At 35.5% G+C, this 27,618-nt stretch overlaps 3 protein-coding genes and 2 non-coding genes across 5 annotated transcripts; 4 read left to right on the forward strand and 1 right to left on the reverse strand.

The window, feature by feature from the left end:
- Positions 1-228: 228 nt before the first annotated feature.
- On the forward strand, positions 229-3,395 carry LOC133336733 (CD109 antigen-like). Its single transcript, XM_061545013.1, has 4 exons — positions 229-1,140; positions 2,729-2,909; positions 2,967-3,244; positions 3,306-3,395. Exons 1-4 carry the CDS (start codon positions 229-231, stop codon positions 3,393-3,395), a joined length of 1,461 nt encoding a protein of 486 aa, XP_061400997.1.
- Positions 3,396-8,103: 4,708 nt separating this feature from the next.
- Trnaw-cca (transfer RNA tryptophan (anticodon CCA)) lies at positions 8,104-8,175 on the reverse strand. The gene has a single exon. It is a non-coding gene; the product is annotated as a tRNA-Trp (tRNA).
- Positions 8,176-9,155: 980 nt separating this feature from the next.
- On the forward strand, positions 9,156-9,227 carry Trnaw-cca (transfer RNA tryptophan (anticodon CCA)). The gene has a single exon. It is a non-coding gene; the product is annotated as a tRNA-Trp (tRNA).
- Positions 9,228-12,985: 3,758 nt separating this feature from the next.
- On the forward strand, positions 12,986-21,652 carry LOC133336734 (zinc carboxypeptidase-like). Its single transcript, XM_061545014.1, has 5 exons — positions 12,986-13,159; positions 13,216-13,343; positions 16,928-17,312; positions 17,369-17,750; positions 21,444-21,652. The coding sequence occupies exons 1-5, from the start codon at positions 12,986-12,988 to the stop codon at positions 21,650-21,652; spliced, it is 1,278 nt and encodes a 425-aa protein (XP_061400998.1).
- A 482-nt stretch (positions 21,653-22,134) lies between these two features.
- LOC133336731 (zinc carboxypeptidase-like) lies at positions 22,135-24,826 on the forward strand. Its single transcript, XM_061545012.1, has 4 exons — positions 22,135-22,271; positions 23,099-23,489; positions 24,177-24,564; positions 24,633-24,826. The coding sequence occupies exons 1-4, from the start codon at positions 22,138-22,140 to the stop codon at positions 24,824-24,826; spliced, it is 1,107 nt and encodes a 368-aa protein (XP_061400996.1). The 5' UTR covers positions 22,135-22,137.
- Positions 24,827-27,618: the final 2,792 nt, after the last annotated feature.

Consider the following 27,618-nt stretch of genomic DNA (forward strand, 5'->3'; position numbering starts at 1 on the left):
TTTCATTGTATGGCACACAATAATTATTTTAATTTTATTTCCGCCATAGCGTAAATTAAACAACCCAATTGACCCTTAATGTACCCGATACCATAACCGCATGGCTTATTACGGCATTTTCGGTAAACGATGAAAGCGGTTTTGGCATGATGTCTGAACCGATAAATTTAACCGTATTCAAAACATTTTTCATATCTACCAATTTACCATATTAATGGAATATGGTAAATGGTACGAGGAGAAGTTGTTAAAATTCCTGTTACCATTTTCAATTATCACAATCGCGAACTGAACACCATGGTAACTATGAATAATTCTAATGGGGAATATGATTTTGTTGATGAGGCGACAATGAAGCAATTGTCCACCATTGAAAATTCCCAACGCATAAATGTGCCAGCCAATAGTGGAAAAACTTTAAAGTTCTCGATAAAACCCAAAAAACTTGGACCCATAAAAATCCAAATAAATGCCACTAATAATTTATTCAAGGATGCCATATTGCAAGATCTCTTAGTTGAACCCAAAGGCAAAATTGAACGCCAAAACAAGGATTTATTTATAAGTCTCAACAAAGAGCAACAAATATATCGTACATCCATTGATGTCGAGATTCCACAGAATATAGTTCCCGATACCGAATTCATACAACTTTCTGTAGGCAGTGATATTCTCTATACCGCCCTTGATAACCTTGATAATTTGGTGCAATTGCCCGCCGGTTGTGCTGAACAAAATATGATGAATTTTGCACCCAACGTTTTGGTATTGGATCATCTGAGAACCATGCGTAAATCTTCGGAAAAACGAGAATTGGACGAACGGGCTACTCGTCACATTGAAATTGGATATCAACAAGAATTAACCTATCGTCATGTTAACGGAGCATATAGTGTCTTTGGACCGAAGGCACGCACGGAGGAAAATACATGGCTAACAGCGTACATTATTCGATTCTTTATTAAAGCACAACGTTATGTCGGCATAGAAAGTTCAATAATCAATGAAGGTTTAGAATTTTTGAAATCTAAACAATTGCCAACGGGAGAATTTCAATATACCGACTATTTATTTCATCCAGCCCATCAGGATCGTTATGGTTTTACGGCATTTGTCCTATTGCCATTTTTGGAAAGTTCGGTAAGTTAAACCAGTAAGGAAAGTAATAAAGTCGGACGATGCCGACTATATGATACCCTTCATCACTATGGGTGTATTAAAAAGGACTATTAACATGAAATTGGATGAAATAAAATATGTGATATTTATCTAAATGTGAATCTACCTAGATCTATCCATAAAGTATGTAAATCGACTTCAAACAAATATAAATAGGTCATCCGTTGGGCTATGTTTGTACTTCTACAAAACGCAACTACGTAATTCTATAGAATCTGACTAACACGAGGAGTTTGGTGCCCAATTTACTTGAAATCGGGCGAAAATATATATGGAAGCTCTATCCAAATATTAAGCGATTTTAAACAAACTTGTCACAGGTTATGTTATACTAATTTCAGAACGTTTTGTTCCTATCAGCCTATTGGTTACTTTGTGCGTCAATTACTTAAAATCAAACTATAATAAAAGGGAGCTATATCTAAATCTGGACCGATGTTCACGAAACAAGGCAGACTTCGCTCCAGGCTCAATTCAGTACGTTATGCCAAATTTCGTGCAAATCGAAGGATATATAGGGACTTTGGCGCACCATTTACATGAAATCGGACGAAACTATATATGGGAGATATATCTAAATCAGGACCGATTTTCAAACTTGGCAGACATAATTCTAGGCTCAATTCAGTAGGTTATGCCAAATTTGGTGCAAATCGAAAGATATATAGGGACTTTGGTGCACCATTTAAATAAAATCGGACGAAACTATATATGGGAGCTATATTTAAATCTGGACCGATTTTCATGAAACTTGACAGACGTCACTCTTGGTTCAATTCAGAACGTCATGCCAAATTTCGTGCAATTCGAAAGATATATAGGGACATAAATCATAAATCGACTTAAAAAGTGATTCTATGCAAATTCTAAAAAGGAACTATCTCGTTTCCTTTTGCCTGTTACAAACATATGCACAAAGACATAATACCCTGTACCACAGTGTAGTATAAAAATTTCATCAAAAATATTTAATACCCACTCCACCTTATTTATGGCATGAACATAAAGCTGTGATGTCTGAAGGACCAGAACATATTAAAAAACTAAACTTTACCTTTCTTCGGAGCTAACATCCGCCCTTTGGAAAATTTTGGGGACTAATCGAGATGTAATGATCGGTACACCAAAAAATAAATCTGGGATCAATAGTTCGCTGGGTTTGTGTTTTTTGTTTGGGTTGTAGAATCTTATGTGAAGCATGGGAAAAGGAATTATTAACTGTGATATATAAATGTACCAAAGGTTGATGTTCCTAAATACATTCACAATCAGTTTTGATATTTACACATAGCCCTCATATAAAGGTAGCAAATCTTTTCAATGCGTACATTGAAGGCGCTAGAAGAATTTTCCAAAAATATTAATTGTATATAAGTGGGATAAAAATTCTCTTGGTAGGCAATTTGCAGAACACTTTTATGATTTTACATATCCACCATATCCATCCGATTTTAGGTATTCTAAAGCGTGAAGGATATAAAAATTTCCGCCCGCTTAAAATTTAAGGACATTCTCTCTTCGTTTTAATTGCAACTTAATTTTTTCGTAGCTATCTAGAAGAAAATATAAAGCTGTGATCGATAAAGGAGTTGAATTTTTAGTTGACAATATCAATAACATCGATGACAACTATGCCTTATCTCTTACGGCATTAGCACTACAAATGTCTAAAAATGATTACTCGAATGAGCTATTGACTAAACTTCAAGAGAAGTCCCTCTCTGAAAATGGTTTAAAATGGTGGCAATCATAAAATCCGGAACATTCGAATAACGTTGAAATAACAGCATATGCTGTAATGGCTTTCCTAGAATCAAATTCTGTCGATAACATAAATATTATGAAGTGGATCTTGGAGCAACGAAGTAAAGTTGGTGGTTTTAAAACGAGTCAGGATACGGTGGTGGCATTGCAAGCATTGATTAAATTCAATGAAAAATATACCAGTTCTGATGAAACTTTATTAAAAGTGAGTTATGAAGCTTTGGATGATAAGGGGTTGAAGGTTATCGATGGCTTTCTGGGCATAGATCCAAGTAATACACAAATTTGGCAACAAATTGAGGTAAGTTTTTTAGCTATATAACTATGAAAATATGAATAATATATTACCCATTCCATTGCAGCTTCCGATAGCCACACGTTTGCTCCAATTGAAAGTTGAGGGCCAAGGAAATGCCATAGTTCAATTAGCCTATCACTATTATATGCACTGAAAGAGGACTTGATGAGCATTGAGTCTGATAATATTGATATTTTAGCTAGAACTACATATAACTCCAGCATTTCAAATAGAATTAAGAAATCACATCAGAAATCATTTACGATTTCCCCCATGGCAAAGATGTCCCCCGCGAAGTTTGTTTCAAATTTAAGCCATCGGATAAATTAAAATATCGTCAAACGAATATGGTCATTATGGAAATTGAAATGCCTTCGGGATTTTTTGTATCATCTGATGCGTTTCAAGATCTACAAGGTATTGCATTTGTAGCTCGAGTTGAATTGAAAAATGCCGATACCACATGTTTGGCATATTTCAAACGTTTACATGCCGACGAAGATGAACAATGCATTAATTTACAAGCTGATAAAATGAATGAGGTGACATTGCTACAGCCGGCCTCTATAACAATGTATGACTATTATATACCAGAATATCGTGATACAGTGTCATATGAAATTCAATAGTACAACTAATATTTAAATTGTTTTAAATGAATATTGAAGTAAAATAAACCCATTTTTATATCCATAAATGTCAAAGTTACTGGAAAGCAATAATATTTTATTATTATGTAAGTATATGAATTCATATGAATACAAATTTTTGTACATATCATCCGTACATATTACCTTCCACAAAACGAAATGAAACATTAGAGGATCTGAATTTTATAATTAAGTATCAGGGACAATAACCAGTCATAAAGCTTTTGTATATGTTGAATAAGTTCCATTTGTTCCATAAACCGAGCATAAAACAAGTGAAAAAGCGTTAAGTTCGGCCGGGCCGAACTTTGGATACCCTGCACCATAGATATACTGACAGGTACTAGAAATTAAAATATAGGGAACATACCAAAAATACAAATTTCAGAAATTTTTAATGGATAATTATACCCTCAGCCTTATGGCTAATGAGGGTGTATACAATTTACACCGTGAAAATGTGCCTCATCGAAATATTGGCTCTAGACCCCATGTTTCTTTGGACCAAATCCGTTTCAAATTTACATTTCATCCAAACATTGCCAATCTTATTATTTCTTCCAAACTTAGTTCACATTCCAAGATGGGGAATATCGGTCCACTCCTTCTGGTACCTCCCACACAGGGGCTAGGTTTAAATACGGGTTATAGTTCATTATCGAACCTTACGTTCTACTTTTCTATCTCGATATCCTCCACAGGTGATATAGTTACAACAGTGTCTTAGAACCAAACCCAAAACGCGGAACAAATTGCATAACTATTTTAATATAAAAAAAGGGGTTACATGGGGACTACCCCAAAAAGGGGGTGCATATTAAAAATTTTTTGTAGAGAAATTTGTTACCATATTCGACTACAAAATACCAAATTTCAGCGAATTCGGTTGAAAAACGTGCTCAAGAACCTCAAAATAGCGAAAATTGGGGGTACCCTTATATAGGGGCTACCAGAAAAATTGGACCTATATTTATAATTTTTGGTGGAGATATTTGGCACGCAATAGGAACCAAATGTACCAAATTTCAGCGAAATCGGTTGAAAAACTTGAGCACCCCTAAAATACCGACATTTGGGGGGTACCCTTATATGGGGGCTATCCGAAAAAATGGACCTATATTCATAATTTTTTGTCAAGAGATTTGGTACCTATTAAGAACTAAAATACTAAACTACAGCTAATTCGGCGGAAAAATACGTTCAAAACCCCTAAAATACTGAAAATTAGAAGGTACCGTTATATGGGGGCTACCAGAAAAAGTGGACCTATATTTATAATTTTTTGTGGAGACATTGAGTACCCAATGAGAACCCAATGTACCAAATTTCAGCGAGTTCGGTCGATAAAGCCCATCTTCGAACTTGACCTGCCTGCAGACAAAAGACGACTCTATGCAAAATTTTGGCGATCTGTCTCAATTCGTTTAGACGCTAGAGTGATTACAACAGATAGACAGACAGACGGACATAGAATTTTACGCTGATCAAGATTATATGTACTTTATAGGGTCGGAAGTGATTATTTCGATGAGTTACAAACGGAAAAACAAAATTAATATACCCTCCATACTATGGTGGCGGGTATAAAAAGGGGTTATATGGGGACTACCCCAAAAAGGGGGTGGATATTAAAAATTTTTTGTAGAGAATTTTTTTACTATATTCGACTACAAAATACCAAATTTCTACGAATTCGGTTCAAAAACGTGCTCAAGAACCTCAAAATAGCGAAAATTGGGGGTACCTTTATATGGGGCTACCAGAAAAATTGGACATATAGTTTGTAATCACTCTACAACAGATAGACAGACGGACGGACATGGCTAGATCGTCATAGAATTTTACGCTGATCAAGATTAGATATACTTTATAGGGTCGGAAATGATTATTTCGATGAGTTACAAACGGAAAAACAAAATTAATATACCCTCCATACTATGGTGGAGGGTATAAAAAGGGGTTATATGGGGACTACCCCAAAAAGGGGGTGCATATTAAAAATTTTTTGTAGAGAAATTTGTTACCATATTCGACTACAAAATACCAAATTTCTACGAATTCGGTTGAAAAACGTGCTCAAGAACCTCAAAATAGCGAAAATTGGGAGTACCCTTATATGGGGGCTACCAGAAAAATTGGACCTATATTTATAACTTTTGGTGGAGATATTTGGCACCCAATAGGAACCAAATGTACCAAATTTCAGCGAAATCGGTTGAAAAACGCGCTTAAGAACCCCAAAATATCGACATTTGGGGGGTACCCTTATATGGGGGCTATCCGAAAAAATGGACCTATATTCATAATTTTTTGTCGAGAGATTTGGTACCTATTAAGAACTCAAAATACTAAATTACAGCTTATTGGGCGGAAAAATACGTTCAAACCCCCCAAAATACTGAAAATTAGGAGGTACCGTTATATGGGGGCTACCAGAAAAAGTGGACCTATATTTATAATTTTTTGTGGAGACATTGAGTACCCAATGAGAACCCAATGTACCAAATTTCAGCGAATTCGGTTGAAAAACGCGCTCAAGAAACCCAAAATACCGAACATATGGGTGGTACCCTTATATGGGAGCTATGCCTAAACGTTGACGGATAAAGCCCATCTTCGAACTTGACCTGCCTGCAGACAAAAGACGACTCTATGCAAAATTTCGGCGATCTATCTCAATTGGTTTAGACGCTAGAGTGATTACAACCGACAGACAGACGGACATGGCTAGATCGTTATAGAATTTTACGCTGATCAAGATTATATATACTTTATAGGGTCGGAAATGATTATTTCGATGAGTTACAAACGGAAAAACAAAATTAATATACCCTCCATAATATGGTGGAGTGTATAAAAATCCAGGCGTGTCAGTCTTTTGCGTTGTTCTTGAAATTTTTGCAAGTCTTCCACTTGATCTTTCTTTTTAATTCGTGGCCTTCCCCATCTGCTAGAACCATCAGCTGGTTCGCTTTTATACTTCTTTTGAGCTGGGTCATATTCAAATATTCTCACAAGGTGACCTAGCTGCAGATCGATACGTTTGTTTAACGGCGGGTTAGCACTATATATGCGATGGGAAAGAGACTTATTCCTCTATAGTTGACACATATTGTCTTGTCTCCGTTTATGTGCACGGGACACAGGAGGCTGATGTTCCAATCATTGGGCATGCATTCCTCTACCCAAATTGTACTAATCAACCTTTTCATGCTCCTGAGCAGCATCTGACTACGAGTCTGGAATAGTTCGACTGGTAACCCATCGACAACTGCTGCTTTATTATACTTCAGGCGATTGATTGCTACTCTGACCTCACCTTGTCTAGCTGGTATACCATCTATTCCATCATCTCATATTGGTTCTGGGATATCTTACTCCTTATGTATATATTCGACACGAAATTTTGCAAAACGTATTACATTGAGACAAAATGGCGTTATATCGTCTTGTTGAAATTGATGCAGACATAGCTTCTATATATTCATTGTGCGCCAAATAATCAACGGATGTCTGATTGAGATTAAATTTTGAACAGTGCAGTATACCCAATAGCGTTTGTCAGGTTTGCTTTAAATCGATTTACAGAAATGTATCCCTTTATACGCAAGCGACTCTAATGAAATTTAGCATAGGTGGCAGAATGGCAAGTGTGTGAATTGATGTTAGTCGGTTCATATATACATAAAGATAAATAAAAACCCGTTCAATTTCACGTCTATGTTCATTCGAAAAGGCGACGCCTATCAGGATACATCAGAAAGAATATACCCATTACTACTTTCCTTACTAGTTTTTGTTTGGAGTATTTACCACTAAATATGAACCAATAGCATTAAATTATAATCAATTCAATTGACAAGCGCGTCTAAAATTCTGAGTATTATTTGAATTCTGAGTAGGTATTTTTGAAATAAATAAAATGAATTCTTCAATATAAAAACGTATATGAAAGTTTGAGTCGTGCATATAATTTGAAATGAGTATCTGCAATGTTATACTCATGGTTTCTCTAATTTAAATTTGTATTCTAAACACTATTTACTGACATCTTTTGATAGCTTTCAGTCTCGTTACTGATAACATATTCTATTTATGTACGGTAAATAGATAAGGCTTTTGAAAGCTTTTTTAATATAACAATACATTACGTTCATGCGCACTAAAATATTGGAATATGTTGAACAAAATAAATAACGGAACAAAAAAGATTGACCCCGACGTGATTTGAACACGCAACCTTCTGATCTGGAGTCAGACGCGCTACCGTTGCGCCACGGAGTCATGTCGGCCCGGATTGTCCAAACTAATATATAAATTAAATGTATGTTGGAAATGCTTAACGTTGCTTCACATTTAAGGGTAGCCTAAATGTCAGTACTGAAACTCATAATCTTGAGCAGAATAATAATCTATGCCGATTTAGCTATGTCCGCCGTTCTGTTGATAAAGCTCGTCATATTTTAAATACAGTATTTAAATTTTATATTTACATTGATATTACTCCTAGGATGTTTGATAACGAAAATTGGATATGTCGGACCGCTTTTTTAAATGGCGCCCAAATAACGTTACACACCACAGTATTCCCTATTTTTAACTTTTTGGGCGTGTTTTTCAATCTAATCAGCTTTAAATTTTCAACGTTGGTCAATTTTTTTACGTTAGCACATTCAAAATGTCGGTATTGAGGAAAGTCTAAGCATGGTTTTCCCTATTTATCATTTAGGATTTAAATTGAGTTAAAAATCTCCTTACCAAAAATTATTAATATTGGTCCTTGTGTCTGGTTTGCACCCATATAATGGAACCCTAAACGTTCGGTACTTTAGAACGCAACATCCCAAATTTCATCATAGATTTTCGTGTTGACATAACCCCCATATACGTGACCCGGTATGAAGTTTCTGTAATTTCAGATTCTTTGAGAGCGGGAAAATAATATTTGTAGACAATTTTCGATATCCGTAGATATTTTGACATAAACTCACAGAAAGTTGCGCCCACGGGCTTATCGCCGTTTTTTTTTTTTTTTTCTTGTTTACATTAGTAATTTTTGTTTGTACACATTTATTCGGTTATATGAACTCCTAGCGTTAAATATATGAACTAATGAATTTTGGTGGTAACTTCCACTAACATTACCAGCATGTTATATTTCTTCAACCCCTAACAGTTTCACCAACAAAATGGGGGTGGATTTAAAATCAACCGTAATCATGAATACCACAACATGCTAAACATATGTCTTAAATGTAATAGCAGACTCCGTGGCGCAACGGTAGCGCGTCTGACTCCAGATCAGAAGGTTGCGTGTTCAAATCACGTCGGGGTCATAGAATTATGACTGTCTTGGAATCGCCTCCAGGTTCCGGCTTTTTGCTATTTATACCCTTCACCACACTGTGGTACAGGGTATTATGTCTTTGTGCATATGTTCGTAACAGGCAAAAGGAAACGAGATAGACACATGGTTCCTTTCAAGAATATGCATAGAATCACTTACTGAGTCGATTTACGCATGTCCGTCCATGTATTTTTGTGGACAAAGTACAGGTCGCATTTATGATCCGATTTGGATGAAATTTGGCACAGGTCACTTATTTGGCCCAAGGACAAACCCTATTGAAATTGCGAAAAATCGGTTCAGATTTAGATATAGCTCCCATATATATTTTCGTCCGATTTAATGTAAATGGTGCACCGAAGTCCCTATATATCTTTCGATTTGCACGAAATTTGGCACAGCGTACTGAAGTAGGCCTAGAATGGTGTGTGCTGAGTTTCATGAAAATCGGTACAGATTTAGATATAGCTCACATATATAGTTTCGTCCGATTTAATGTAAATGGTGCACCGAAGTCCCTATATATCTTTCGATTTGCACAGAATTTGGCACAAGGTAATGAATGAAGTATAGAATGATGTTTGTTAAGTTTCCTGAAAATCGGTTCAGATTTAGATATAGCTCCCATATATAGTGTCGTCCAATTTTAGGTAAATGGTGCACCAAAGTCCATATATATATATATATATATAATTCAATTAAGTCTAGAATGATGTGTGCTAAATTTCGTGAAAGTCGGTTCAGATTAAGATATAGATCCCATATATAGTGTCGTCCGATTTTACGTAAATGGTGCACCAAAGTCCCTATATATCATTCGATTTGCACGAAATTTGACAGAACGTTCTGTATGAAATGCAGAATGATGTGTGCTGAGTTTGGTGAAAATCGGTTCAGATTTAGATATAGCACCCATATATATTTTTGTCCGATTTATGTAAATGGTGCACCAAAGTCCCTATATATCCTTCGATTTGCACGATATTTGGCTCAGCGTAATGAATTAGGTCTAGAATGATGTGTGCTAAGTTTCATGAAAATCGGTTCAGATTTAGATATAGCTCCCATATATATTTTCGTCCAATTTAAGGTAAATGGTGTAACAAAGTCCCTTAATATCATTCGGTTTGCACGAAATATGGCACAGCGTAATGAATTAGGTCTAGAATGATGTGTGTTAAATTACCTGAAATCGTTGAAATCGATTCAGATTTAGATATAGCTTCTTTATCTGACCAAATGAAGGAAATTAGTATAGGTTGCAGAATGACATGTTTATGGATCCAATTTCATTTTGCTGGTCCTTTAAAAATGCGACGTCTGTTAGGATTCATCTGTTGAATATGCCCAAAGTGGTTAAGGGCATCATATAGTCGGCCCCGTCCGACTTTACTACTTTCCTTACTGGTTTTTTAATTCATTTCAATCTTTAGAACAATTTATTGCAATGGAAAGTTACGAGGATGATATAAAAGAAATAGCTAGAAAGGTTGGAAAACCAAATATCAACAATGGGGGGTTCTGCTCCATATAATTGGTAGATTGAGTAGATTTTCTACCCTATTTTATCACAAAAATATAAAGTTCTCTAATTTGGTGGGAAGATTTGCTAACTAATGAGAACAGACAATTCGGTTGAAAAACGTTTGTAAAATATCCAAATTATCGAGTATCGTACACGTGTTCTGATGAATACCATATTCAATATCAAATATTGTTGGTGCAGTAGTAACGTCTGTTCAATATCGATCAAGAATAAATATGTTAAATATTTCGAGGCAGAGCAAAGGGAATGATAACATTTTATATTCACTCCACCTTTCGGTGGACCTTATAACAAAAACCTGGTTGTCAGAACAAAATTGCCAGAGTTCACAAACTTGGGCAGCGGGTAAATGGAAACTTGTGATCTGGTCAGATGCTGAGTAGTTTGAAATCTGTGAAGAACGTTGGAGAAAAAGTATATAGGGTTGCTTTGTGTAGTGGGATCCTAACTATTTCAGAATTTTTCAGATTCACATTCACCACATGTTCGTATTACGACATACAATTGTGTGATTCAGAAAGGCCAAAGATATAATAAACATTTTGATATTGTTCTCCCTCCTACCCCTGTGTTCTTAGCTAAGTTCTTCTGTCGTTTCCATTCAAACAACTCATGAATTGGGTTCAACGTTTAGCAAAATTGGGCAGTGGCATAGAAAATCTTCCACCGTTTCACAAACATATGCACATCTGCTGTAAACCAGATGTGCATATGTTTGTAACAGGCAAAAGGATTCGAGATCGACTCATGTTTCCTTTTGAGAATATACATAGAATCACTTTCTGAGTCGATTTATCCATTTCCGAATGAACTATATCAGAATTAACTATATTGCAGTATTTTGGGGATTTTATACACATGTGCCATGCGTCGTCCAAATTTGTCCACATTTCGGGGATTTGAGATTTTAGAAAAATGTGAATAAATGGTTTTCAACAATTGCTTGGTACAATTGTTGATTTAGTTATACTTTTTCGTATGTTCCACATATTTTAATTTCAAGTAACTATCGGCATAACTATGCCTTTTTTACTTGTTACTTCTAAAGTTTGCTTAGTCTTATCTTAGTTTGGGTCTCCCTATAAAATTACATTTCCAGACCACAAGTTATTCCAAAGTATTGTGTGTGTCTCTTTCGCCCATGACCTCGCTTCTAAACGTGTTGCGCTATAAACTTATCGTTGTATAGATCTGTAGCGTTTTGCTTAGTAGCACTTCTGGCGAGTAGTTTGGCTATCATATTGCTTATGTGTGAAATTTCACGAAGTAAATTCTCATCCTTCCCGGGAGAAATCTGTATAACAACTGTTACCAGAGCACATTTCTATTAGTATTTCATTGTCCATGAGGTTCTATTCGGTATCACAGTTTCAAATGATGTGTGGCCTGTATACCCAACTGGAATGGACCACTGGGTTAGCGAGAGAATCCCAGAATCCCCAGATTGGATAAGCTTTTCAGTATCGACCGCTAAATCTACATTTTCAGCTAAATACTACATGTTATTTCCGAAGATGCTTCTAACACGGTGTACTACCCGTGCAAAGTGGTTTCCACTGATATGTAAAATATTCTGTAGAAGAAATACTTTTTCAGCAGGTTGGTGATCTAAGACTCGCCTCAAAAATCATAAAAGTATAGCTTCGTGAGCAATATTTCCAGCATTTATACGATTTAGAATTTGTAGTTTTTCGTGAATATCAGTTCTTACCAATTTGAACGAGCTTCATTTGTGAATCCAAAATAAATAAAATAAAAGCGCATCGGATGTATAATGTTTTAGCCGCATTTTCCAACCAAAGTGGCTGCAGTTTGACATTCTATGTTATCGGAAGGTGGTGACGAACTCTGTAAAATATATTCAATGTCGGTTCATACGTTGGCTTAGAATCTAATATAACGATCCCACTAATTTTCCACATTTGTTATTATTATTATAAAACCCTACTTCTAATTAGTGTGTCTATCCTTTGCAAATTTCTTTTCGTGATAAATAAAATGTGTGTTATCTATAATTTAATTTTTTTGTCGATCAAATCGGTAGTCAGTCTAATATGTGCGACAACTAATTAAATTTAGCTTATCACCTACTGATTATTTCTAATCGATAGATTTGGAATACTCCACTTGCATACATAACCTAGTAGGTGAAGATATATAAAACAAACTTTTAGTAGTTTGTGAAATCCGACGAAGTCAATATGAAGTGTATTGCGTTAGCGGTGGCTGTGTTATTGGTTGTATGCCATGTGGGCTTTACTTATCCAACGAACGACAAAGTATCCTATCAAGGATACAAAGTTTTTAATTTGAATATTGAAAATGAAAATCAACGTAATTTTCTAATTGATTTCATCGAAAATAATAATGCTGGGGTAAGTTTGAAGCAGTAGGTAACGAAAGCTATGAACTAACAAATATTTTTTTGAAGGTTTCCATATGGCATCAGGATTTTAACAGCATGGATATTTTAGTCGATCCTAAAACCCAGATGTACTTCCACAATGCTACTATGGCTAGAGGTTTTCGTTTGAAGGAAGTTATTTCTAATTTGCAAAGGTAATTTCATAAATTTTTAATAAAAATTGAATTTAATATACGACCCCATATCGGGTGGGAAAGGAAATTATAAAGATTTTTAGTTTTTCAAAGGCGGTATATCACGGTACCCATCGTTTTGAGTGTATCAACTTATGAAATACTACGATTATCATTGTGCTCCAGTACAGTAATACTAAAATATTATTTAAGTTTCTTCAAACCAATGTCCGGCAAGTAAAACTACGCAACACCAAAATGCTCCTTCGAGAAGAAAACGTTTACTTTAGCTGTATGCATTGATATCGAGGGAGCTTTCAATTATATCGGCACTATAAACACTTACCCAATCCTTCGGGACCTTTCGAGTTGACCAGGCAATCGTAGTCTGAGCCAACCACATGCTAATGATGGATAAACTGTGGCCTACAAGACATAAATATCAGGGACAAAGTAGGACAAGGGACACCGCAAGAAGGAATTTTATCACCATAGTTGTGGGTTACCACTATCAATAGTCTAATAAGGATTAGGGGTTAAAACCCGTTTGTTATGTAGACGATGTTATAATAAGAGGGGAAAGAATCCCAACATGTTGTGTAGGAAGACTGTCGACGCCGAAAGGCATCCGGCCAAAACGGAGATATATCTCTTTGCTAGAAAGACAAAAATGTTATGCAGACGATGTTATAATACTTCTGAGGGAAAACCGAAACTTGTTTGGCAAGAAGGCTGGCGAGGCCGAAAGGCCTTAACGTAAATCCGGCCACGATGGAGATATGTCTCTTCACTACAAATACAAAAATAGGACAGTATGAAGAATCCATCTATCAAAACAAATGAAAAAACCATATCAAATAAAGTTGTGTACAATAAGTGGGAGTTATCCTAGACAGAAAACTTAAATGGAAAGACCACATACAGGAATCGGAAGACAAAGCCCACATATGTAAAAGTATCATAGGCTCTGAAAGAGGTTTAATCCAAAGATGACACATTGGATCTATTAAAGCGTTATTAGACCAATCCTAACATATTCGTCGGTAGTCTGCTCAACAGCAATGGACAAAAATTGTAATGTAAATTTATTACAGATATGTGTGGCAATGAGGACAACATCAACTAGAGACTTGGAGACTGCACGGTATATACATCCAAATTAAATATGAAGCGGTGGTCGCTACTTTTAGACTTAATGATATGAATGACTGATAGTACAGGCCACAATCCGTAGTTTTGAGTGGGACCGAAGTACCTGCAATAAACAGGTGAAAAATATGTTAAATTCGGCCGGGCGGAACTTCTATACCCTCCACCATTGATATACCAATAGTTACTTGAAATTAAAATATAGAAAAGGCACCAAAAAAAGTATAGGTATACTAACAATTGTAGCAAGCCATTCATGTGAACCATAGTGTACATCAAATAAAAATGTCAGCAATTCTTTTCAATCACAAAACCCCAAAATGCCGGATCAAGATTGATTTGGATCAACCGATCATTTGGAGTTACTTATATAGCTCCGTATTGAACCCAACATCTATGCTTTGTAGCGCAATACCTTCCTTCCGATTATTAGATCGGTAGGTATTTTTAGATAGGGATTAGGCCTAAATGCGGTCCGATATAGTTCATTCTAGAACATGACGTTCTAGTTTTTTATCTTGATATCCCCCGAAGTTAAAACGATTACAACAGATAATTAAATCAGCAGAATCGTTTTAACATTCCATACTTTCGAGTACAGAATCCCCCACTACTATATGGATATAAACTGAAAACGCTGAATAATTAATATAAGTCGTTTAATATAAATAATATAAAATGGGGTTTATATGGGGAGTACCCCTAAAAGGGGACGAATATTCATAATTTTTGGGAGGGAGATCTGCAACCATATACAACTACAAAATACCATTCAACAAACCCAAAATACCGAAGATTGGGCGATATAGGGGCTACCCGAAAAAAATTTACCTACACTGAGGTACAGGGTATTATGTCTTTGTGCGTATTTCTAGCAGGCAAGGGAAACGAGATAGACACATGGTTCCATTTGAGAATATGCATCGAAGCACTTTCTAAGTCGTCTGGATGAAATTTGGCACAGCTCATTTATTTGCCCAATGACGAACCCTATTAAAATTGGGAAAATCGGTTAAGAATTCGATATAGCTCCCATATATATTTTGGTCTGATTTAAGGTAAATGGTGCACCAAAGTACCTATATATCTTTCGATTTGCACGAAATTTGGCATAGCGTACTGAATTAAGTCAATAGTGATGTGCGTTAAGTTTTGTGAAAATCAGTTCAGATTTAGATATAGAACCCATATATATTTTCGTCCGATTTTATAAAAATGGTGGAACAAAAAACTTATATACCTTTCGATTTGGACGAAATTTGGCATAGCGTACTGAATTAAGTCTAGAAATATATGTGTTGAATTTCGTGAAAATCGGTCCCTATATATTCTTCTATGGGCACGAAATTCGGCATAGCATACTGTATTGAGGCTAGAATGATGTGTGGTAAGTTTCGGAAAAATCGGTTTCGATATAGCTCCCACAAATACATATATGTTTGTCCGATTTTACATAAATAGTGCACAAAACTCCTAATGTTTGTCCAATTAACACGACATTTTGCACAACGTATCAAATTGTGACTTGAATGACGTTATTACGTTTTGTTGAAATTGGTGCAGATGCAGCCATAATTTCCATATGTATTTCGAACGGGTGTCTTATTGAGATTAAATGTTTAACAGTGCGTGTATCAATTTTGCTATAAATCGCTATCCATAAATATGTCCCATGGCACGCCAACGAACCATAGTTCCTTTTGAGAATATGCATAGAATCACTTTCTGAGTCCATTTATGCATGTACGTCCGTTGGAGTTAAATTGTAAACAAAGTACAGGTCGGATTTATAATCCGAATTGGATGAAATTTGGCACAGCTCATTTGTTTGGCCCAAGGACGAACCCTATTGAAATTGGGAAAAATCAGATTTAGATATAGCTGCCATATATATTTTCGTCCGATTTAATGTAAATGGTGAACCAAAGACCCTATATATCATTCGAAACATGCCATAGAGTACTGAATTGAGCCTGTAGTGATGTGTGCCAAGTTTCGTGAACATCGGTTCAGATTTAGATATAGCTCCCATATATATTTTCGCCCGATTTAATGTAAATGGTGCACCAAAGACCCAATGTTTAAGACAATTTAATCCAATGATGACTTCTTCTATTTTTGTTCTTCTTTAGAGCGCACAACAGATACTTACAGGCTTATATGCATAATTAATATTGGACGTGTGGTGGCGTAAACCACTTTCAATTCAACCTAACCTAATGTCCAACTACACTGTAGTTATTACAGCCGCTTCGGATGCAACATGTTACTATATGTTTCCAATTTTCAAAATACCCAAAGGCAACATGTCCTATTAACTTTGTGTAGCGCTTTCACATTACATATATTAGAATTGTACGCGTATGTTAGATTTGATCTAATTACGCTCTTTTATATCCATATATCGGCATCATAAGAATTATCTATGTTATTACCCCCCTTTCCTTTTTTTACAGTTTAATTGATGAGGAGAAACCCTATGAAGGTGACGATTCCGACGAATTTAATTGGACCCGCTACTATGAATTGGAAGATATCTATAAATTCTTAGATGATATTCTGGCCAAATATCCAAAAGTTACTGAACCCTTTACCATTGCTCAGTCCTATGAAGGTCGTACGGTTAGAGGCATCAAAATTTCCCTTAAAGAAGGAAATCCTGGCATTTACATTGAATCCAATATACATGCACGTGAATGGATTACTTCGGCCACTGCTACCTGGTTTATCAATGAATTGCTGACATCAACGGATCCCGAAGTTCGTAACTTGGTGGAAAATTACGATTGGTATATTGTGCCGGTGTTGAATGTTGACGGTTTCACTTATTCACACAATAAGGTCGGATATTCTGGAAAAATATATTTTGAAATTACTTATTATTCTATCCTTTACAGGACCGCTTGTGGCGTAAGACCCGCCAACCTGTTGCACACTCAACCTGTATTGGTACCGATGGTAATCGCAATTTCGATTCATATTGGATGGTTAACGGTGCCTCATCGAACCCTTGTGCCAGTGATTATGCCGGACCACAAGCTAATTCTGAACCAGAAATTAAGGGAGAATCGGAATTTTTAAGTGCAAATAAGGATAAATTCAATATCCTTTTGGCATTCCATTGTTATTCGCAAATGCTATTGTCGCCCTATGGTCATACCTTGGAATTGCCACCAAATAACGATGATCTAGAGAAAGTTGCTGATGCCTATGCCAAGGCTGTCATCAATATGCCATATAAAACTGAATATACCTATGGTACATCGGCTGGTGCTATGTGTAAGTAGTGTCAAAGAAAGTTAGGGGATTTAAAAGAAGTAAATGACTTTATCTTCGGGAGGTATATTTACATGTTTTGATTTAGATACGTCTTCAAAGGAAAAAGTTCTGTTGTTATTTTCCAAAAAAGTAGTATAAGTGTGTATATGGAGACGGTGCTGCTAACTTAAAGCGCTATAGCTTATTTTTGGTGAGGGTGATTTTGTACTGAATGAGAATATCCAGGTCCTGTTAGAAAAAAAGTGCCCATAATCCTATAAAAACAAATTTTTGGGTTTTTACCATTACGAAACTACACACAACAACAAACACTCAGAGTATAAAATTGGGCTGAGATCGTATAAATTGAAATTGTTCTGAAGAACGGGACCTATCAAGGTCCAGGAATGCCAAATTACGGACACTTCGTAATCTCCAAAACACCAAAAAATTGGGTAGCGTTATATAATTTCTAAGTTTTATGAAATTCTGAAAATACAAAGATATACGAATACCGATATCCGATATACCAAAAGGAGGACCGATATTGATAATTTTTTGTAGGAAGACCAAGAACTCAAAATCTAAAATAAGAACCAATTCGGTTGAAAAATGTGACCCAAATATCGATTAATTAGGGCTTCACTAAATATAAGGGCTATCCCGACACTTGGAACAATATTTATACCACAACTATGTTGTCATGGTACGCCTTTAAGTATACCGATGTTATCTCTAGTAGCTAAATCGATCTAGACTTATGTGTCCGTCCGTCCGTCTGTCCGTTACAATTTGTAAACACGATACAGACCATATTTATGGACCAACCGTCATGCGTGTAGGGTGATTTCTGACCAAAGAAGACACCTATTGTTTTTGGTAATGATCCGTTAATATTTAGAGGATGAAATGGACTAAAAACATTATTTTTTCTGGTTTTCTGACCACAATTATGACCCAAACACCAGGAAGGAAATCTAGCCAAAAAATATGCATGGTTGTTGATGAAGATTGGTCAATATTTATCGGGTCAAATGGACACAGACTTTTGTGTGAAAAATTACACAATTACTTCTAAAGGACATAGACCCAAGAAGTTGATAGTATAACCAAGGAGTGGAGTGGAGGAGTGGTTGACCTTTATATTAATACCAATTATATTTATCAGTATTACTATTACCCCAATAAAGGGCGAAAATGTCGCGTTGAACGCTTTGAAATTTTACATCAAGTTTAGTAGGACGATATTAGATATTAAATTGTAAACAAAGTACAGGTCGCATTTATGATCCGATTTGGATGAAATTTGGCACAAGTCACTTATTTGGCCCAAGGACGAACCCAATCGAAATTGAGAAAAATCGGTTCAGATTAAGATATAGCTCCCATATATATTTTCGTCCGATTTAAGGTAAATGGGGCACCAAAGTCCCTATATATGTTTCGATTTGCACGAAATTTGGCACAGACCACTGAATTAAATCTAGAATTATGTGTGTCTAGTTTCGAAAAAAATCGGTTCAGATTTAGATATAGCTCCCATACATAGTTTCGTCCAATTTTAGGTAAATGGTGCTCCAAAGTCCTTAGGTATCATTCGATTTGCACGAATTTTGGCATAGAGTACTAAATTAGGTCCAGAATGATGTGTGCCAAGTTTCAAAAAAAATCGGTTCAGATTTAGATATAACTCCCATATATAGTTTCGTCCGATTTAAGGTAAATGGTGCACCAAAGTCCCTAGATATCATTCGATTTGCACAAAATTTTGCATAAAGTACTGAATTAGGTCAAGAATGACGTGTGCTAAGTTTCGAGAAATTGGGTCAAATTTATATATAGCTCCCATATATATTTTCGCCCGATTTAAGGTAAATGGATCTCCAAAGTCTCTATATATCTTTCGATTTACACGAAATTTGGTCCAGAATGATTTGTACTAAGTTTCGTGAAAATCGGTTCAGATTTAGATATAGCTCCAATATATATTTTCGTGCGATTTAATGTAAATTGTGCACTAAAGGCCCAAAAGATTTGCCGACCCACACATAATTTTGTACAATGTACTGAAGATACTATAACCTTTCGTGTGTCAAATTTTATTAAAATTGGTTCAGATTTACATATAGCTCCTACATATACTTTCGTCCGATTTTAAGTAAATGGTGTACTAAAGACCCATAGCTAGGCCGATTGGCAAAACGTACTGAAATTAGTATAAATTCAACGCGGCAAGTTTCCTTGAAATTGGTTTAGATTTAGATATAGCATAGCTTCCATATATAATTTCGACCTATTCATGTTGATTGTAAACCAAATAATCAATGGGTGCCTGATTGAAATTACATTTTAAACAGTGAAGCATACCAAATAGCGTGCGTAAAGTTTGCTTAAAATCTATTTATATAGTATGGAATAGATTGTACAATGGCATATGTAAGGATTGATGTTAGTCGGTTTAATTATAGATAAAGTTCGCATTTTTATGTTCGTTCAATTTCATGTCTATGATCCTTCGAAAAGACGACATCTGTAAATATACATATGTAGCATATCCCCAAAGTGGTGAAGGGTATCATATAGTCGGCCCTGTTTGACTGTATGATACCCTTCACCAAAATGATAAATTGCATGAAATTCGGTTGGAAAACGTGAAAATATTTTTCGAAGGGAGAGGTGCTGGCCAAAATTTTAATATGCAGGTGATTCGGGTTGATAACATGCCTAATGCTAAACGTGGAACGACGTATCCCACCTTTGTACTTGATCTGCAGGCAAACGAAATATGCGTCTATACAAAATTATAGATAAATATTTTGATTCCATTGGAAATTCAAGAGACATAATTTTACACTGATCAGGAATGTATGAACTTTATAGGTTAAAAAATATTTCAATCTATATTGGAAGTAATCATTATCCAGATCAATACAATTCAACTCCGATAATAATAAATCATTTATATGGGATTAAAGAGAGGCTTCTCAACTATACCTTTTGGGGTTTCCGAATCTCAGATTTCCCGAACTAGAGCCTAGAGACATTTTCTCTTGTTGATGCAGCCATGAAAGTCCATTTTCACCTTCGTGATGATGATGTTTGCTGTAACTTTAGAAGGTTTTATTCTTTAACATTTGACAAGTAGAAATTACAGCAATTTAGTAGGGTTTGACTTTCGTCTAGTAGAGTTCCTTTTCATTGGCTTGGCAAACTAAATCACAAATAAATATCAGTAAGGAGGGAATACTAATTTGCACACGGCCGAACGTAACGGCGACTTTACATGCTACAGTTTATAATGGAGAAAGGAATTGATACACATATCAGTATCCATCCAAATCCAAATGCTCGTTATGCAGGCTTAGGACCATATTTTTTAAACATTTGTTTAAAAACATTATAAAACTCTGAACATATTTGTGTAGGGTATATAAATTTCTTATAATACAGTCTTTCAAATATTTATTTTAAATATCTCTTAACGAAAACTCTGCTATTTATTAATTATGCTTCTCAAATATTCAATATTAAAGCTCTCGTCGTTCACCAAAAAAAAAAAAAATATTTATATACCAGCAATTATGGTTCTGACAAAAATCTCAAAGAAAAAAATTCCATAACTTGGACAGCAAGTTATTGTATTGTTTGTTTTATTAACGATTATTGAAAACAAATTTTTATAATTTATATGTGTATACATGTTTATATTTGCAGATTATGCCCCCGGTTCGACCATTGATTTTGCCTACAATGAAGCTGATATCAAAATCACCTACACCATTGAAATGCGGGATACGGGTCTTCATGGTTTTGTATTGCCTCCCACTCATATCCTGCCCAATTGCAAGGAAACCATGGCCGGTATTGTGGCCCTAGTCAAGGAAGCTCAAAATTTGGGTTATATGAAACCAAAATATTTGTAATCAAATGCGATTAATTGTTATATTGTCGTCATAACACATAATAATAATAAAAATGAAAAATAAGATTATATACATGTTTTTAGTACAAATCGTCACCCATTATCTGCATAGCCATCAAAAGATTGGGATTTGTGATCGTAAAGATTAATAGGGGCATGTTTTACTTATCGATATTTTGTTTGGGTAGTATAAATGCTTTGGTAATTGCAATGGAACATTTAGTCATTTCTTGGAATTATGGCTAAATTGAGTTTAGTATTTTTGTTAGCCTCTCTGGTGGTTGCCATTTCGGCTGCTTCCTTAAAGCCTCAGGAGAAAATCCGTTATGATAATTATAAAGTTTATAAATTGAAAGTTGAAAATAAAACCCAATTATCTGTTATTGAATTGATTGAGGATATTCGTGAAAAGGTAACAATGGATTTCCGTTAAAGGGGTAATGTGTTTGGAAAAATACTAATGGTGTTCTATTCAATTTAAAGTATATGATCTGGAAGGAATACGATGCAGCCACAAAGGAAGTTGATATTATGGTTAATCCCAAAGAAATCGCCAATTTTGAGGATCTCTTGAAGGTCTATGGCTTCCAAGCGGAAATCTTTATCGATAATGTACAAGAGTAAGTAAAAGTGTATTAAAATGGAAGTAATATTTTTCTGAGGTTGTGAATATTATTGATTTTTTTGTCGGTATTACAACCTGAGGTTGTTGTTAAAAAATTAAAAAAAAAATCCTCAATAATATCTAAATATATTACCGATTTTATACATGAAAGAATTTTGAAAACAAAAAAATGGAATTATGAATCCTGAACATTTTAACGGAGCAGTTGAAGGAATCAAAGAAGATACTGGAAGTTTCGGGCACTGGCATAGGCTTTGCTCTTAAAACACTTAGCGTATTCTGCATAGCAGCATAACGATAAACTTCTTCTACTTGCAAATTTTCGTGACATTGGTCCATAAATGTGGTCTGCGTCGTATTTACAAATTATAATGGACAGACGGATGATAACATCGTCTCAGCTAGTCGAGATATGCTACAATCGGTATACTAAAAGGTGGATGTAGACCAATATTTCGCGGCGTTACAAGCTCTTGGAGCCCTACAAAGCTATAACACTTTTACAACATAGTTGAGTAGGGTATAAAAACATTAAATTTCCAAAAATAATTAAAAATAAAACAGTCATATCTTACTTTTAATGATTTAATTTGTGCAGTATTTCAATATCATAAATCAAATGGTTCATAATCACAAACACATAAACAAGCGATAACAATCAGAAGTGAGCTACTTACTATAACCTATCGTAAATAGCAGCTTGCACTCGACCATATAATTAATGACTATTTATGTTTGTCGCCAAAATCTTTAATTACTACTTCGATTATTACGATTAACTTCTATTTCTATTTACACTCTAAAATATACTATATTTTGCAGATTAATCGATGAAGAGGATAAGGCTGCCGAATTATCGCCCGATAATGGTGAACTAACATGGGCTCGTTATTACGAATTGGAAGACATTGAAAAATGGTTGGATGGCATTTTGAACAAATACCCAGAAGTCACCGAAGGTTTCGCCATTGGCAAATCATATGAAGGTCGTACCATTCGTGGTATTAAGATCTCATATAAGACTGGTAATCCTGGTATCTTCATTGAGTCAAATATTCATGCTCGTGAATGGATAACATCAGCCACCGCCACATGGTTCATCGATCAATTGTTGACCTCTACCGATCCTGAAGTGAGAAATTTGGCTGAAAACTATGATTGGTATATTATTCCTGTGTTCAATGTTGATGGTTTCGAATATACTCACAGAACTGTAAGTTGGAATTTTGAGAAGGATTTTTAATAGGTTATGATGTAAAGATACCATGTGGTCACTATATAGACCAATTGGACTTACTGAAGGTCTGTGGTATCTATGTAGACCATTTTCTCTTTATAAAAACCTGTGGTCGTTATATAGACCTAATGGTCTGAATATAGACCAATATCTCGTTACAAATAACTGTGTTCTCCATATAGACCAATTGTTCTTTATAAAAAGATGTATTCTTTATATATACCAGAACGTCTATAAAAAGACTTATGGGACTATATAGACCAGCTGGTTTTTGAAATGATCTGCGGTCTCTATACAGACCTGTTGGTTGTACAGAGAACTGTGGTCTCTATATAGGCCAATTGGTATTTGTAAAAATATGTGGGCTCTATGTAGATCAATTGTTCTTTGTAAAGGCCTCTGGTCTTTTTAAAGACCTATGGCGTTTTTGAAGCCATATGGTATCTATACAGTCAAATTGTTCACTACATAGACCAATTGGTCTTTGCAAAGATCTGTGGTCACTATATGGAATTGGTATTTGTAAAGACCTGTTGTCTCTATATAGACCTATTGGTCTGTATTAAGGCCTGTGGTTTCCATCTGCCCTCATTTTCTGAATTATATATGCTACACTTAGTTGATTACTCATGTTGGTAATCTAATTTTATTCTCTGATTTTAGGATCGTATGTGGCGCAAGACTCGTCAACCAGTCTCCACCTCCAACTGTATTGGTACCGATCCCAATCGTAATTTTGCTTTCCAATGGATGGTAAACGGTGGTGCCTCCTCCAATCCCTGTTCCGAAACTTATGGTGGTCCAGAACCATGGTCTGAACCTGAAGTTAAAGCTCTGGCTGATTATGTTACCTCTATTAAGGATAAGATTAACATTTATTTGGCCTTCCATTCGTATGGCCAGTGGTTGTTGTCTCCCTATGGTCACACCACAACTGAATTCCCAGAAAACTATGACGACATTTTGGATATTGGTGAAGCTTTTAAAAATGCAATTTTGGAGTTGCCATATAAGACTGAATATGTACATGGTTCCACAGCGACTGTTTTGTGTAAGTATTTAGTTTATGTCATTTGTTCGGATTCTTTTTTATTTCATTTGTTAAATTTTCCGATACAGACGTTACCGCTGGTTCCAGTGTCGATTGGGTATACAACGATTTGGATGTTAAAATTGGCTATACCATTGAGTTCCGTGACAAGGGTCGTTATGGTTTCATCTTACCACCAGTACAAATTTTACCCAATTGCCAAGAATTAATGGCTGGTATGAAGGCCTTGGTATCGAAATCTAAAGCTTTGGGTTATGTGTAAAGTTGAATAATATGTTCAGGTTTTCATCTATAAACTAAATTTGTTATGTTTTTGTTAACGGCTCTCATTAAAATATTTGAAATAAAAGGAAACTAAACTTATGTTTGAAGAACAAAGAAGTTTGGAAGTACCAATAATGTTGCCAAATCGTATGTGGAAATAAGTATACCCGGAAATTCAGAAACGTAAAACAGTCCAACCAAAGGAGTGTATGACGACATGGAAACAAAGAAATATAACAAAACCAGTAAGGAAAGTTCAAAAGTATGTACCACTTTGGTTACATACAAGAGATGTTAATATCTATAATATCCTGTTGATGGAACAAACATACAATCTTTGGAGGACCATTGACATGGAATCGGGCGAAATTAAATGTGTTTGAGTTTGGTGTATCATACACTAAAAATCGGACGATATATAGGAGCTATATCTAAATCTGAACAGATTTAAAAAAAAAACTTCGAAGACATCAGTCTGTACCTAATTCAGTACTGTGTCGAAATTTTATCTCAATGGGACAAATATTGGGAGTTTGCTGCATCATTCACAAACAATCGTATGAAACTATATATGGAAGCTATATCTAAATCTAAACCTATTTTAACAAAACTTCGTTGACACCAGTCTGGACCTAAATCAGTACTCTGTGCAAAATTTTGTGACAATCGGACAAATATTGAGAGTTTGGTGCATAATTTACATAAAATCGGACGAAACTATATATTGGAGCTATATCTAAATCTGAACCGATTTTAACAAAACTTCGCAGACATCAGTATGGACCAAATTCAGAACTCTGTGCAAAATTTTGTGCCAATGGGACAAATATTGAGAGTTTGGTGCATCATTTACATAAAATCGGACGAAACTATATATGGGAGCTATATCTAAATCTGAACCGATTTTCTCCAAATTCAATAGGGTTCGTCCTTGAGCCAAATAAGTGAACTTTGCCAAAGTTCATCCACATCTGATCATAAATGCGACCTGTACTTTGTTAACAAAAATACATGGACGAACGGACATGCGTAAATCGACTCAAAAAGTGATTCTATGCATATTCTCAAAAGGAGCCATGGGCCTATCTCGATTCATTTTGCCTGTTACAAACATATGCACAAAGACATAATACCCCGTACCACAGTGTGGTGAATGGTATAAAAAGGGGGTTATATGGGGACTGCTCCAAAAATGGGGTGTATATTGATGATTGTTGGTAGGGAGATTTGTTACCATATGCGACTACAAAAACGCGCTCAAGAACCCCAAAATACCGAAAATTGGGTGAACTTTTATATAGGGGCTATACGAAAAAATTGACCTATATTCTTAATTTTTTATGGAGAGATTCGGTACCTATAAAGAACTCAAAATACTAAATTACAGCTAATTCGGCGGAAAAATACGATCAAAACCCCCAAAATACTGAAAATTAGGAGGTACCGTTATAGTGGACCTATGTTTATAATTCTTTTGTGGAGACATTTAGTACCCCATAAGAACCCAATGTAGTAAATTTCAACGAATTCTGTTGAAAATCGCGCCCAAGAACCCCAAAATACCGAAAATTGGGGGGCCACCCTTATATGGGAGCTATGCCTAAACGTGGACCGATAATACCCATCTTCGAGCTTGACCTGCCTGCAGACAAAAGACGTCTCTATGCAAAATTTTGGCGATCTATCTCAATTCGTTTAGACGCTAGAGTGATTACAACAGACAGACGGACATGATTATATCGTCATAGAATTTTACGGTGATATATATATATATATACTTTATAGGGTCGGAAATGATTATTTCGATAAGTTACAAACGGAAAAACAAAATTAATATACCATCCAACCTATGGTGGAGGGTATAAAAAGGGGGTTATATATGAATACGACCCCAAAAAGGGTAGGGAGATTCGTTACCATACATTTAGTACGCAATAAGAACTCAATGTACCAATTTTCATCGTATTCGGTTGAAAATCCCGCTCAAGAACCCCAAAATACCGAAAATTGGGTGGTACTGTTATATGGGAGCTATGCCTAAACGTGGGCCGATATATCCCATATTCGAATTTGGCCTGCCTGGGGACAAAAGACAAACTTATGCAAAATTTCAGCACCATATCTCATTGCCTTCAGAAGATAGCGTGATTACAACAGACGGACGGGCATGGCTAGATCGTCTTAGAATTTTACCCTGATCAAGAATATATATTAATACTTTAAATTAACTACTGTCAATGTCATTCGCATGTTAAATTCGTTACTCAAACGCATTGGTGGTAGTTCGGCGAGTAATGTAACTAATCATTTCGTTAGTCATTCGTTAGCTACACAAACTGCAGGTATACAACTTATTTCAAACAAATATAAATTGTAAGTTGGTGTAGACGACATCGATATGTTTTGCCTCTCAATCGTATAATACCCCATTGCAAGGAGACATGGCAGGACTGTGACGCTTTTCAAGCTAGCTCCGAATATTTGTAATCAAATAAACATGAACAAAAAACAAGATTATCTATTCATTTTTATTGCAAATCGGTACCCAGTGTCTGCACAGCTATCGAAAGATTTGGATTTATGATCATAAAGATTAGTAGAGTCATGTTTTACTTATCAATCAATTTTTCAATAGTATAAATGGTTTTATACTAACCATTGGACATTTAGTCATTTCTCTCACTTATGGCTAAATTGAGTTTGGTATTTTTGTTAGCCACTTTAGTGGTTAGCATTACGGCTGCTTCCTTAAAGCCTCACGAGAAAATCCGTTACGATAATTACAGAGTT

Source organism: Musca vetustissima, unplaced genomic scaffold (genome assembly GCF_032173495.1).
Source record: "Musca vetustissima isolate MV318-11 ecotype Yass unplaced genomic scaffold, APGP_CSIRO_Mvet_v1 utg12820, whole genome shotgun sequence".
Lineage (NCBI taxonomy): Eukaryota > Metazoa > Arthropoda > Insecta > Diptera > Muscidae > Musca > Musca vetustissima.